The 15,459-nt window shown below is 38.4% G+C and overlaps 1 protein-coding gene across 1 annotated transcript in view; it reads right to left on the bottom strand.

Moving 5' to 3' along the window:
- LOC128651580 (protein ABHD15) overlaps positions 1–15,459 on the bottom strand; it is an 89,863-nt gene that overhangs the window by 67,439 nt on the left and 6,965 nt on the right. The window contains exon 2 of the mRNA XM_053704595.1: positions 15,428–15,459. This exon is cut by the window's right edge and continues 321 nt beyond it. Within this exon, the coding sequence (XP_053560570.1) occupies positions 15,428–15,459 (32 nt within the window). The remainder of the gene's footprint in view (positions 1–15,427) is intronic.

Raw genomic sequence — 15,459 nt, 5'->3', positions numbered from 1 at the left:
CATCCCGCAAATACGGCTGTGAATGTGTCTTTGAAATTTAACTCACAGTCATTGGATACAAGCCAGAAGATTCTTGCAAGTTTTTCGCTGTTTTAAAAACAACGCAGAGGGAATTTTCCAAGTCATACCTGCATTCATATAAACAGCTGGATCAGACACTCTAATCACTGGCCTGATTGTGAAAGGACGGTAACATTGACTCTGTTTACATTTTAAATTTTAACATTGTGTTACTTTGCAACATATTATTATTTTTATAGTTACTTACAGCACTACACACTGATGTTTTATATTTTATGTTGATTCTTATCCTATTTTAATTGTATTATTTTACTTTGTAACAGATGCCGGCATCGCTTATTGTAATACAATTATAAACAAATATAAACTTTTTTATTATACTCTTGTGTAATCCACATTCCTTATATAGTTCTTTACCTCTTATATGCTGTTTTGTACAGCGCGTTACCATATCCCCTTGTTCTTTTTGAATAAAACTAGACAGCTGGACAGAAAGACTCTCCTAAGAGGCAATGATAACCGAAAAGCTTCATCAATGCAGAGGATAAATAATTTATTTCTAACAAAATATAACAACTCGGCTAACGAAATAGAAAAATCATCCGCAAATACTGATATGTTCTAAAAGAAGATCCAGTTTTGAAAGAGATATTAGAGGATAAGCCAAGAGTTATCTTTAAGAAAAATAGATCAATAAAAAATATATTAGCACCTAGTGCTCTGAGAGAGATTAGGACCAATAAGTCCTGGTTGACAGATCAACATAAGGGCTTTTACAAGTGCAAGAGAAAAAACTGCAATGTATGTCAATATGCAGATCCAAACAGGATCAAACACTAATAATAAATGTTTTCCTATTAAATCTTTTTTAAATTGTCAGTCCAAATTTGTGGTGTATATCCTTGAATGCAGCTGTGGGAAATAATACTTGGGGAGAACGAAACGTACCCTCAAGAGGAGAATAAATTAACATATAAATAACATTACCTCTGGTGATGTTTCCCACGGTGTATACGATCATTTCAGGGATATACACCAGAGTAGCCCTGAATGTCTGAAATTTAAAGCAATAGAACAGGTAGTATTAGACAAAAGGAGGGGCAATAGACTTTTACAGTTACGCAAACGTGAAACTTTTTGGATACACACACTTAACACTTTAGAAACACATGGTCTTAATAGGGAGGTAGATATACAGGCATTTTTATTAGATTAAAATATTTATGTTTTTAATACAAAAAAATTCTATATATAGAATTTTTTTTTTTAGAAAATCTCCCTTTAGAATGTGTGTCCATTAATACATTAACTTTTAGAATACTTTACGCAACCTCTTGGCATATATTTATTTTCTTGTAAATAATGATTTAAAATTGATGTTAGTTATTTATCAAATATTCTGTATTAAGTGGATAGATATATATTTTTAATTGTTTTTTTTTTTGGATGTTAATATCCACCTAATATATATTTCATATTTGGTTGTGATTATATTAACAAATATTAATTTATGAAATAAAAGATTTTTTATAAGCTGCTCACTGACAAAATATATCAGGTTTATGTGTATATATATATATATATATATATATATATATATATATATATATATATATATATATATATATATATATATATATATATATATATATATATATATATTTATTATATCCAAAAGAAACTTACAGATAATATGTATATCAGAATTGAATTTATGTATTTAAGACCCATATTGTTTGTTACGTTATACTCACCTCAATGGGTTAACAGATATGGTCAGGGAACTCCGTAACAGGACTGCAAAATTGTATCATTATTAGAGGGAGACGCTAAGGTGGGCGGTCTATATTGAGCTTGATCGCATTTAAGGGAAGCTTCCAGTGGGCGTGGATATTCCTCTGACGAAGCGGTGACATAATCGCGAAACGCGTAAGACCACGCCCACCTTGCGTCTGTCATTACGGATCAGCGATCAGCTGCTTGTTTGTTAAACTGGATGGACAGTGTTTAAAAAACTTTGCTGAAAGACTTTTTGGCTTGAGTGGATGCCACTAACTGAAGGGTACATTGGATTAATTTGTGAGACCATTTTCTCCAATAGCAATACCCCGGATTTCGGCACACTCTTTCAAGTGTCCTGGACAGATTAAGGAGAACAGCGGTCCTTAGACACACATACCTCATAAGTTTGACTCTTGTGAGTAGATACCTTACGGGGGACTTGCTTTTTAATGTATATGTTCTTCTGTATGATTAAATTGATTTGCACTATGTAGGTGCCTCTGTGCGCTTCCTTTTCTACAGATTTCTACCCTACTCCGTGAGATTTCGGAGGATCATCAGGATATAGCAGCCGACACCTACATCTCATCCTCACCACTGCGTGGGATCTGACAAGTTTATCCTTTTCAAAACCATATACTATATTGTTAATAGTTTTAAGTTTGGAATATTGGTATATGTATACATAATTCCATATCATATACATACTTAATATCGTGCCTATCAAATATATATAAACATTTTAAATATTGGTGACACATTAAACACACAGTTGTGGAAAATAATTTTATTGATTATAAAAAAAAGAGGTTTATTTAGAGCGCAGTTCTGTGTTTTGGAAATATTTTTTCATACACGTTTTTCTTGAAATATATATATATTTTAACACTGAAGTAGAACAGGACCCGGTATTGATCCGTAGTGTCCCACACCAATAACAACCAGCACCAGAGATATGATGAATCACCAATTTAATGCCAAATAAGCATAACGTTTCAGCCCCCACTGGAGCCTTGGTCACATGCAGCAAATCCAAAGAATAAATAGGATTTACTGCATGCGACCAAGGCTCCAGTGGCGATTCATCATATCTCTGGTGCTGGTTGTTATTGGTGTGGGACACTACGAATCAATACCGGGTCCTGTCCTACTGATCTTCTGTATAATATATTAGGTCTGAGGAAGGGGTCTGCGAACCCCCGAAATGTCACCATTTAATAAATATTAATTTATTTTCTAAATCCAGTGAATGCAGTCCCTGCTTGGATCTTCTACAAATAATTTGACTTTGCACCCTGGTGGAAGACACTTTTGAACTGTGAGTGCAGATACAGAGAGGAGATTTTCAGAACACAGTGGCACTATTGGAGGACCCAGAGACATGTGACTGCAAGAATCAGAGAGAAAAAAACTACCCCGGATACAAGCACGCCAGAGAGGTACAATGCCAAGTCGCTGGATTGCAAGGTAATCGGCTTTATTCAGGTGTATCATTGTACCTAGCGGCTTCTAAATTTCTCATCTACACATCTGACTTAACCTATCGAACTGTAAGCTGCATATAGTAGCGATCAAGGAGGACTATTATACAGCAGTAAGTGAGCATTATCCAGCGTCACCTGCTTTTGCCTTTCTTCATGTAACAGTTAAACCCACTAACTATCAGCCAAAATTCAACTGGGTGTATTTTAGACTTTTGTTTTTAAACATTAGCTGATCTGACATTTAATAGATACCTTTATAGAGCTATTTACATCTTTATTTCTTTGTTCATTTATCATAATACATTTTTTATTGTGAACCCCAGGTGGTATTTTTTATATATTTAAAGGGATATGAAACCCCAAATTTTTGTTTCGTGGTTCAGATAGAGCATGAGATTTTAAACAACTTTCTAATTTACTTCTATCATCAATTTTTCTTCATTCTCTTTGTATTTTTTGTTGAAAAGCAGTAACGTATGCTTAGGAGGCGGCCCATTTTTGGAGCACTATATGACAGCAGTTTTGCAACAATGTTATCCATTTGCAAGAGCACTAGATGGCATAACTATTTCCTGCCATCGTGTGCTCCAGATGCCTACCTATGTATCTCTTTAACATAGAATACCATGGGAATTAAGCAAATTTGATAATAGAAGTAAATTAGAAACTTATTTTAAATTGTATGTTCTGTCTGAATCACACAAGAAAATGTTTAGGTTTCATATCCCTTTAATGTATTATTAAATTGTACAAGCTTTATTTTTTCATATTTATCCTTGCATTTAATTGTACACATTGTTGTATTTGTGTCTATTTGATTAGAAATCATTGAGACATTGTTGCTTAACAATATCTTTCATTTTACTTCCGGTGGGCAGGCAAAGAGTGAGGACGCAGGTAGAAGGAGCTCCGGAGACATAGACTGATAAACTCCTAAATCCTACACCTCAATAGCCCACAAAGCTCGCCAACCTTGACAGGTGACCTACTGGACCTGTCCGGACATTAATGCAGCACGGAGTCAAAGCCAACGGCTCCCCCACCGGAACGAGATATCGCTAATAAGAAAAGTCGCGGCCGCGACGAAACAACTGCTAACACCTCACTGCTGCTTAGATTTCACCGCACTCAGATAACCTACCGTACCGGTCTTATAAGCTGCCAAGACAAACGCTATTAAGACCGAGGAGTGGCGGAGTGAGAGACCGGAGAAAAGCATAGAGGGGAGCCGCCATCTTGGAAACACCGCGGGTAAGAAACCGGGGCACTTAACATACAGCAAAACACTTTAAGGGCTGCGAACTAAACATAGCCAGACTCTCCTGCTGTGTGGTGCACATAAACTCTGACATTGCTACCCGTACAGCCATACGACAGGCCAATCTTAAACACTTTTAGGCGAACTCTAAGCCACGTGGGCTGGCCTACACTGAGTACAGAGACGCTCCAAATACATGCATCGACCCGGTGTTGCTACACATTGGGGAAATAGAAGTCCTATCACTGAGGAATGACAAGTGGGAATAAAAGTTTGAAAGCAGACACCCTCAGGCGTAGGGACCGACTATAAGCCACATCTGAATGGACAATAAGACAAATAAAGAGAGAAGAGGGCTGACTATGCCGATTTTCTATATGGCTCTGAAAGATACTGAGAATAATGCACGATTTCTGGTTATGAAATAAGCCTTTCACACTGCGCTGCACCCCCCGCAATCCATACCTTTTTACGGCACCTAGAGCCACTTACAGCGCAAACCACTTTCCCTGAGTGGAGGCACATTGCATGCAGAGGTACTACTCCAGTTTTGTGAAGACCACTGGTACAATGTCGAGCAGACAGAAACACCAAGACAGAAAAACCAAGGCTGTAGCAGAAATTCATACTGCTGAGGTTATGGCCACAGATGCTGCAGATGAAGAGACATTGGAAACCCACCCTATAGTGTACCAAATATCAGCCCTGTTCCTGCCTAAAATAGAACAACTACAAACGGGAATGGATACTCTGTCATCTGAGTTTAAATCGTTCTCCTCAAGGCTCCAACATGTGGAACAAAGGGTGGGAGATGGAGAAATTAGGCAGCGAGAAAACTCCAGCAAAATAATAGCGCTTGAGGCCCAAAACAAGTTATTAACTGACAAACTCGACAACCTCGAAAACCGCTCAAGGCGGAACAACTTGCGCATTGTGGGACTGCCAGAAACTATCTCAAGCACTGACCTCCTAGAATTTGCAGAAAAAACCTTGCCCACTCTCTTGCACCTCTCATCTGAGGATATACCATGTGTAGCTGAGAGAGCCCACAGAATAGGGATCATTAACCAAGACCCAAAGACAACCAGGGGACCCAGACAAGTGATGATACGCTATCTTAATTTCAAAGATAAAATCACGATCTTGAGAGCCTATCGTCAATGTTCCCCACTGCTGTTTGAGGGGAAAAAAATCCTCATCTTCCAAGATTACTCTGCCGAGATCTCCAGGAGAAGAAGGGAGTTCTCTCCCTACTGCAAATCGCTGATTGAGGCAGGGAGATCTGTGTCCCTGCTGTTCCCAGCAAAACTTAAACTACAGACTCAGCAGGGAATTAAGTTTTTCGATGACCCTAAACATCTGCGAAAGTTCCTGAGACTTGAACAAGAGCTAGCTGACAAGGAAGCCTGAAAGGATGGAGAACCCAATCTGAGGGACTGGTAACATGCTAAGACCTGTTGATAAGCATTGAGAGGGAGGAAAATTAGAAAAATTTACTATTGAGACACCCACATTTACATGAGTCTACCTCACTAAAAGACTTTATGGAAGGGAACACCCCTCCCCCTCATTATGTTAATAGCTTTTGTTGTCTTTCAGTGGTTAATATGGTAACATGAACGTCTTTGGAAATATGTTTGTTCATTTGTTCTGTTTCATACTGCAAATACCTTTTAGCTTATAATTTTGGTGAGCGGCCAGTAGAAAAGTATTAGGGGCTACCGAATGACATGATTGATTACCTAGCTCTAGCTCCCAAGCTCCCCCACTATGAAGGTCATTCACCTAAGGAGAGGGTACCCTCCATCACACTACTAGTTCCAGTGCCCCTATACATTATACTCCCCTCCTATGCTGGCCCCCGCTGGCAGGCAGGCGGAGAGGATCACATGCTAGAACTGATAGGCTGATTTCCACCAATACAAAGTACACATACGGGAGACACGTACTCTGAGGAGAGGTGACCCTTTCTGACACTAGATAATAGAGGGATGCGAAACACGAAGATAGTCACAACCACATCATTAAGATAGAGACCTGACCTGAACAACTGAGGGGAAAATCATTCTCAATATACCAAAGTAGAACAACTAAAGGGGATAAAGTGCAGCAAAGTAATGAATAAGTTTATACACAGTTATTGAATTAGACGCTAAGTGATTGCTATTTCAATGGAAAGAAAAAACCAATTGGTTCTGTTTTCTAAAAGCTATCTGTTGAAATGTCTGTTTAATTGGTTTTCAATGTTGTTAATCGTGTTGTTTTTATTTTTAGTTAGCTGGCAGGATGCTCTCCTCTTCCCCCGGGACTCTCCGACAAAGGGAAATGTTCTTAGTCTGAAATCTGGTGGTAAAGTACAAACAAGACACCTAAAAAGTTTCTTACACATTGTGTTATCGGACCTACGTGTAATCAATTTCTTACCCTACATCCCATCCACAAACCGAGTTACAGATGACACATAACCTACATATTATGAGCTGGAATGTGGGAGGCATAACCTCTCCGCAAAAACGCAGATCTATCCTGCGTTACCTAAGATCTAGAAAAGTTGACATAGCCATATTAGAGGAAACACATTTGACGAACCTTGAACACAAAAAATTGCAACAGGGCTGGGTGGGAGAAGTTATATATACCCCATACGAACTGAGACGAGCTAGAGGTGTGGCTATACTACTTAGAAAAAACCTGACGTACACTATCACTAAGACCGACATAGATCAGGAGGGGAGATTTGTAATGCTTCAATTAGAGGTCATGGGAGTCCCCTTTGCTCTGGTAGGAGTGTATGGGCCACAAAGACAGAAACAACATTTCTGGAGGGGATTGCACGCTAAGATAATGCAGTTTACCACGCTGCCCACTGTTGTCGGAGGAGATTTCAATATTGCTCCTCAGGTCCCTGCCGATAGGTTTTATAACCCAGATAAGAAAACTGTTACCCCTCAGAGTTTTAGAAACTCCAAAAAAGAATCCCTAATACTTCATAATTTCAAGAAAACCTTAGGGCTACAAGATATCTGGAGAGCCAGATACCCGGAGCAGAGGGATTTTACCTGCATGTCAGTAGCAAAGGACACCATGGCCAGACTCGATTATTTTCTGATATCCACAGAGCTATGCCCCAGAGTGTTGGGAGCTGAGATAGACCCAATAACGATCTCAGATCATGCCCCAGTAGCAGTCAAGATCCAACTTAGTCCCGGGAGGGGGAAAACCAATAGGTGGGTGTTCCCAGCGTATTTATGTAAAGACCCCAACTTCTATAGACACATCCTGGGGGAATGGCTGGCATTTGTAGAGACCAATCAATTGCATGCAGGTGACCCTATACTGTTCTGGGAAACAGCTAAGGCTGTCTTGAGGGGGGTTATCTCGGCTTACGCCGCAAACATCAAGAAAAAGAGCAGGGCACAGTCAGAACTCCTACTAGCACAGATCTTAAATGCGAGGAATAAATATCTTAGGAACCCAAACACAATCAACAGACTCAAATACAAGGACATTAAGCGAGCAAGAGATGACTATATACTCCAGCAAACCAACAAAACACACTCTAAAATACAGGCTAGGTACTATAGGTTCGGAGGCAAGACGGGAAGACTGCTAGCGAGAATGACGAAATTATCGACAAAAAGAAATCCTATACTGGCTATTAAGCGGGGCGACGTAGTTTTGAATAGGGAGGAAGACATCCAAAGGGCATTTACTGACTTTTACAAAGATCTCTACTCACCACAGGAGGTACTGCCAAGGGATATGGACAGATTCTGGGAACAGTTGCGGATACCAACGATTGACAGAGCCCAACTTGACAGCCTCAATAGCCCCGTTACTTTGAACGAAATTCTGACCATAATTAAGGATCTAACATTAGAGAAAACTCCAGGGCCTGATGGCTTGCCAGCAGAGTTTTATAAAATAATGGGAACCGATATAGGCCCGACTTTGACGCAGCTGTTCAATGGTCTCCTCAGTGGTGAAGTTAGACCCTCCCCCAGGTTTGCGGAAGCCAATATCAGTATTATTCCAAAGGAGGGTAGAGACCCCCTTTTAACACAATCATATCGTCCTATTTCCCTGCTTAATCAGGACTACAAAATCCTAACTAAACTCCTTGCAAACAGGCTAGCAAATATACTCCCGACATTAGTACACGAGGATCAGACGGGTTTCGTTAAGGGGAGATCTTCAGTACTTAACATTCGAAGAGTCCAAACAATTATCCAACACTATTGGAACATAACGCAACATAACCAGAACATAGCGACACATGACGAGGCAGCCCTACTATTCTTAGACGCTGAAAAAGCCTTTGACAGGGTCTTGTGGGAACATTTATACACCACCATGGGCAAGATGGGCATCGAAGGTGCATTTGTCAGGGCCATTGAGAATCTTTATAGAGAACCCCAAGCATCCCTCCTAATCAATGGCACACCTACCAGACCCTTCACACTCCATAGAGGCACTAGACAGGGCTGCCCCCTCTCCCCACTCCTTTTTGACCTGGCTATAGAGCCCCTGGCAATAAAAATTAGACAGACAATGCAGGGGATGCGCATAGGCGAGTCGACCTTGCATGTCTCGCTCTTTGCTGATGACATGGTGTTATACGTACAAGACCCTCAAAAAAATATTCCAAAATTGATGGAAATAATCAATGAATTCGGCTTAGTCTCTGGATACAAAGTCAACACCGACAAAACTGAACTACTCTGGTTATTGTCAAAAGGTAAAAAACAAATTCCCGGCTATGACTTTAGGATAGTGGAGGGTAACTTCAAATATTTAGGTATTACACTACACACAGACCCACGCAGATGGTACTCTATTAACTATGGTCCCTTGCTTAAACAATTAGACAACCTGATTGGGGGGTGGACTTCGCTGCCCCTGAACCTATCGGGAAGGGTGGGACTTATAAAGATGATCTATTTCCCCAAACTGCTTTATTTTTTCCAGACTCTGCCAGCAATACTGCGAAAATCAGACTTAAATCACATTAAGGGAAAGGTGCTTAAATTTATTTGGAACAACAAGAAACACAGGGTCAGTTTTCTCAAGCTTACCGCCCCAAGGGAGATGGGGGGATTAGCACTACCAAACTTTGAACTATACAACTGGGCGGCCCAATGTAAATTTGTTATTGACTGGCTGACGGGACGGGGAAAGTTCTCTGACCCTAGGTTGGAAAATGAACTGACGAAACCATGGGCTTTAGAGATGATCCCACACATGACCCAAACCCAAGCGACCAAACACTTAAAAGACATGGAGCTCCTGGCCCAACCGGCGAGAGCTTGGAGACAGTTTTGCAAGACACTAGGGGGCAACCACAGATTGACCGCATATTTGCCATGGTGCGGCAACCCTGAGTTCCCTGCAGGTATATCGACTAAAGCTTTTCTTCAGTGGAAGAGCCAGGGACTTCGCACAGTAGGTCAAACAATGACAAGGGAGGGGGGACTCATGCAGACTTTTGAAACCCTAAGAACCACGTTTGACCTGCCCAGAACACATCACTACGCTTACTTGCAAGCCAGACATTACTTTGACACACTACGGAGGGAGGGGAACAACAAAGACCAAACAGCTATAAAACAAAGCATAGAATTAGCTCGACATGGCATCACCTCTATAGCACCATTGTACACAAAGATGAACAGACTAGCGGGGACAACCTGCATAGACAAGATAGCCTCCATTTGGAGTGACAGGCTTGCAAAAGATGTGACAGCGGTGGAAGTTGAGAAAAGCATCAGTAGAGTAAAGTCAGCAACTCTCTCCTCAGAGGTGAGAGAATCCCATTTTAAGCTAATACACGACAGCTATGTTACCCCTGGGAAATTCCAGAGATGGAAGGCAGACAGGGACAGTAAGTGTCCTAGGTGCAGTCTGATAGACGCGGATATTGAACACATGGTGTGGAACTGTCCTAAACTAGTCAGATTCTGGAAGATGACGGCACACTGGGTAAAGACAAAAATACAATGCCCCTGTGGGGATTGGACATTTCAGAATGTAGTATTCCTTGACTTTCTAGGCCTACCCAAACATATTAAACTACTTATCTCTAATATAGTATTGATGGCGAGACATCTGATCTTCCAAAATTGGCTCAAACGAAACCCACCCACTGTTACACAGCTAAAGCAGGCGTTGCTAAAGCAACTTTTTATTGAGCAAGCAGACGGCTTAGGAGACATGAATGCTAGGGTTCGGTCCTTCTTTAACAAATGGGGACCCTTTATTCACACACTACCAGATACTTCGCGTACTATAATCATTGCACCATTTAAGAACACAGAATACGTTTTAGAGGCAACATTGCGAGGAGACTGGTAGACTAGTTCGGAGAAGTTCCCGGGGGGGGGGGGGGGGGGAGGAGGTTGTCGGAGAGGGAATTATGCCAGCTGAGAGTTAGGAAGTTAATATTATTTTGTGTTTAAGGTAAAAAGAAAAAATTGTGCACGATGGAAATTTGTTTTTGTTTTTTTTGTTTTTTCTTTTGCTCTTTCCTTTTATCACTTTTCAATACCCAGGCTACAGTATTGACATGACAACTGTTTTATAATTGATGTTATCATTTGCCATGTAATCATATACCACGAAAATACTACCGAATGTAATTACTTCTATCTGTCTGTTGCACTTGAAAAATAAAGATATTTAAAACAATATCTTTCATTTTATAGATGGTTAGCATATAGCACTCATAAATTAGCATAGCATCAGTTTCTTTAATTAGTGGATTCTAAATATTAAGCTTTTTAGCGCAGGGACTTATTCTTTTTAATTTTCTGTACCTTTAAACGCTTCCAGGGGGCGTTTTCTTTTTTGTTCCCTGCATGTAATATTTCACTTGAAGCATCTAGAGTAAATCTTTTGTCTTTTCTCATTATATTACAATGTTGTATAGAAATCTAAATACTAAATTTGTGTACAATTTAACAATATATACATGTAATGCCATAACACCTTACTAATACCCCACTATAGTGTGAATAAAATAAAATAATCCCTCAACCAAAACGTTTAGAGGGAAAGGAATTCAAAATATTTGTGACACCAGTACTTTTATCGCTTATTAAAGTCATTTTCGTAATGTCCAATTAGGGAGTAGCCCTACAGGAACTTAAGGAGGACACCTCTTTACTTATCCGCCCTGCGGATAAGGGCGGGGCTATAGTTATTTTAGACCGGGAGTACTACAGAACTGAACTATTTGAACAACTTAATGACACAGTAGCATATAAGAAACTAACAAGGAATCCAAAAAAGTAGTACAAATCCCTATTAGTTTCTCATTAATGATTTTCCTAAATATCCTACCATATATACGATTCCAAAAGATACACAAAAATTTAAATAGACCGCCAGGACGGCCAATTGTATCAGCCATTGGCTCACTTTTTCAAGGTGTGGCCCAATACTTAGATTTTCACTTACAGAACACTGTCAAAAAAACTAAATCCTATCTATTGGACTCTATTAGTCTCATTAAAACATTGAATGATAATATATATGCCCAGAACATGTAATTCTAGTAAACCTTGATGTAACCATCATATATACGATTATACCCCATGACCTAGGTATAGAAGCTGTTAGAGATAATCTTAAATCTGATTATGACTATCTAGGACCTCCCATTGAGTTTATATTGGATCTCCTTTTAATGTGTCCTGCACATAACTATTTTAAGTTTGGTTACATGTTTTTTCTGCAATTGGTTGGAACAGCGATGGGGTCTCCTATGGCCCCATCATATGCTAATTTGTTTATGGCATGGTACGAGAATAGATATGTTTATCACACATTTAATCAGAATATATTATTGTATAGTAGATACATAGACTATGCATTTTTAAAATGGGGAGGTAACCAGTTAGAACTACAACAATGGTTTCCCAACTTAACATGAATAAACCAAATGTGCAGTTCAAAATGTAAAGCAGTACCACCGATTTACATTTTCTAGATCTCTGTGTGTGTGTGTGTGTATATATATATATATATATATATATATATATATATATATATATATATATATATATATATATTCGTACATCTAGCAAACTATGCACAATACTATATTCAAAACCCACAGACAGGAATACTTTACTACAATATCACAGTTACCATCCTCCAAATCCAAAAAGGATAGAGAGACAAATAAATTGACAGTATTTGGACTGAAATATGTGACTGATCAAGGAACACTAATCCATAATTCTAAAACTTTGAAGGAAGGTAATTCTGCCCTTTACTTTATCACCACATACTCCCCAGTTAGTAACCACATTAGAAAAACAATGACCAAGAACTGGCCACTTATAGCTGAAGACCCAACATTACCCTATATTGGCATGAAGCCTCCAAGAATGGTTTTTAAAAAGGGACAAAGCTTGAGGACCATGCTTGTAAAAAATGATATTGGCTTGGGTTGGTTTACCAAAGGGTAAACCAGGGTGTTTTAAATGTGGAAACTGTGTAACATGTAAAACACTATATTCAGGGACTACTAAAACAAAAAAGTATAGTATCAGACACAGACTCACGTGTACCTCAGACTATGTTGTTTACGTCCTTACTTGCCCATGTGGAAATTGGCCAATCACAAAAGTGCTAGAAGATCAGCCATTAAAGAGGGTAAAAGTTATCAGCCGGTAGCCAGGCACTTTATGGAGATAGGACACACAGTGGCCATGTTAAGTGCAATGGTAATAGATAGAATACCCCCCTAAAAAGAGGGGGTAATAAAAATAAGGAGCTTCTCAAAAGAGAGACAAGAGAGAGAGAGACAAAGAGAGAGAGAGAGACAAAGAGAGAGAGACAAAGAGAGACAGAGACGGCACCCTATCCCCTAGGGGTTTAAATACAAATATTGCTTTTTCATTGTTCTTCTAAGCATTAATATATATGTTGTATGAGCATAGACTTTGTTTATTTTTTTTATTTATTTTTTTTAATGTATGGGTTGTACAGCCTAACATTTGCTTAATACCGAAGACTGTGTAAAATTGAAATCTGAAAAACAATGTATACTAATGAATTTGTGACCATTGGCGACACATAATCATTTTATGAATAATTTTGTACTCGGTACATATCATATAATGTGTAGAAGTAAAACTATAAGTGAATGTGCTAATATACAAATGCATAACTAAAGGTTAATGCTTCATAGAACTGCCCTGTGGTGCTCCCTGTTTAATAGCTGCTATTTACAAAGTGACAATGGTAACATCTCACAAAAGTTACCATCAGTATAACAATGTTGTTGCAACCAATATGTCCTACATAATACGATGTGTGTCTAGTGATAAGGATACAGTTACAAGCGTATTAACACTCTGGGAATAATACATAACAGATTAATTCCCCCTGATGAGTCATATGACGCTGTCCAATTAGAATTTAGCGGTTGGTTTAAAGTAGCGTAGCAGTCTCACTACAAACAAGCAGCTCCACAATGGCGTTATACACACTGAGCACTTGTTCTTAACTCGATAAGGTATGTACAATATAATGTATTGCACCCTTGAGCGACTTAGACAATGTATTTCTGATGTTCTAAATGGTGTTTACAGATTGTCTGGCTACCGTAAACCTAAATTGGACATTACGAAAATTACTTTAATAAGCGATAAAAGTACTGGTGTACAAATATTTTTACTGAATATTTCCTTTCCCTCTAAACGTTTGGGTTGAGGTATTATTTTATTCACACTATAGTGGAGTATTAGTAAGGTGTTATGGTATTACATGTATATATTGTTAAATTGTACACAAATTTAGTAATTAGATTTCTATACAACATTGTAATATATGTTTGTAATGTAGATTGTCTTGAAAAAAGGCTTAACCTATAAGCCAAAACGTTGACTTTATCTGATGGAATAAAATGATATATGAATAAATTGTGATAAATTAAGTCCTGTGAGTGCCCTCATAATTGAGCCTTTCTATGAATATTTACTGGAGGAGACACCCGGGTCACAATCAATAATCTATGCTGGTATACACACACATACCATTCATCATGCACAATGAAGCTATCACTAATATCAATAATAATTTCTAACAGAAGCATTTTTTTGCTTTAAAAAAAAAAAAAAAAAAAAATAGAAAAAGGATTTTAAATAATATTAAAATGTTCATAAGTGCATTAAAGGGACAGTAAACCTCAAAAATAATGTTATATAATTCTGTACATAGTGCAGAATTATATAACATTATATTAGCCAAACTTTATAAAACGTAATAGTCTCTTTGAATTAAAAAAAAAACGGCTGTTTTACAGACCCGCTCTCTGTACTCTGCTGAGCGGGTCTGTTTTATTCACACAGCGCATCGGGCCAGCTGTGTGAATAAAAGCTGGCCCGATGCGCTGTGTGAATAAAACAGACCCGTTCAGCAGAGTACAGAGAGCGGGTCTGTAAAACAGCCGTTTTTTAAAAAAATTCAAAGGGAATATTACGTTTTATAAAGTTTGGCTAATATAATGTTATATAATTCTGCACTATGTGCAGAATTATATAACATTATTTTTGAGGTTTACTGACACTTTAAGTTTCTATTACAATGTCACTTTAAACACTTTTTTTTTTTTTTTTTTAAACAGATTTTACATTTTTATTTCTATAAAAAGGAAATATTCTTGTAATTTTTAAAACGTTCTTATTTAAATATATAGAAAAATATATTTGGATTGCTGGGAAATACATAACGGTATGCTTAGAACCTATGGGTCAACAGAATGGGGAGACAAGAAATACCTATTTTCTCATCTACCACAAACCTCCAAGTTATTTTTCACAAAACATTTTAACTAGCGTACATGTTTACTTCCCCTCATTTTAAGCCATATTACCTGCTTAGTTGCATTTTCTGATACCAAAGCAA

Source organism: Bombina bombina, chromosome 3 (assembly GCF_027579735.1).
Source record: "Bombina bombina isolate aBomBom1 chromosome 3, aBomBom1.pri, whole genome shotgun sequence".
In the NCBI taxonomy this organism is placed as follows: Eukaryota; Metazoa; Chordata; class Amphibia; order Anura; family Bombinatoridae; genus Bombina; species Bombina bombina.
This window is presented reverse-complemented; position numbering and strand designations above follow the sequence as displayed.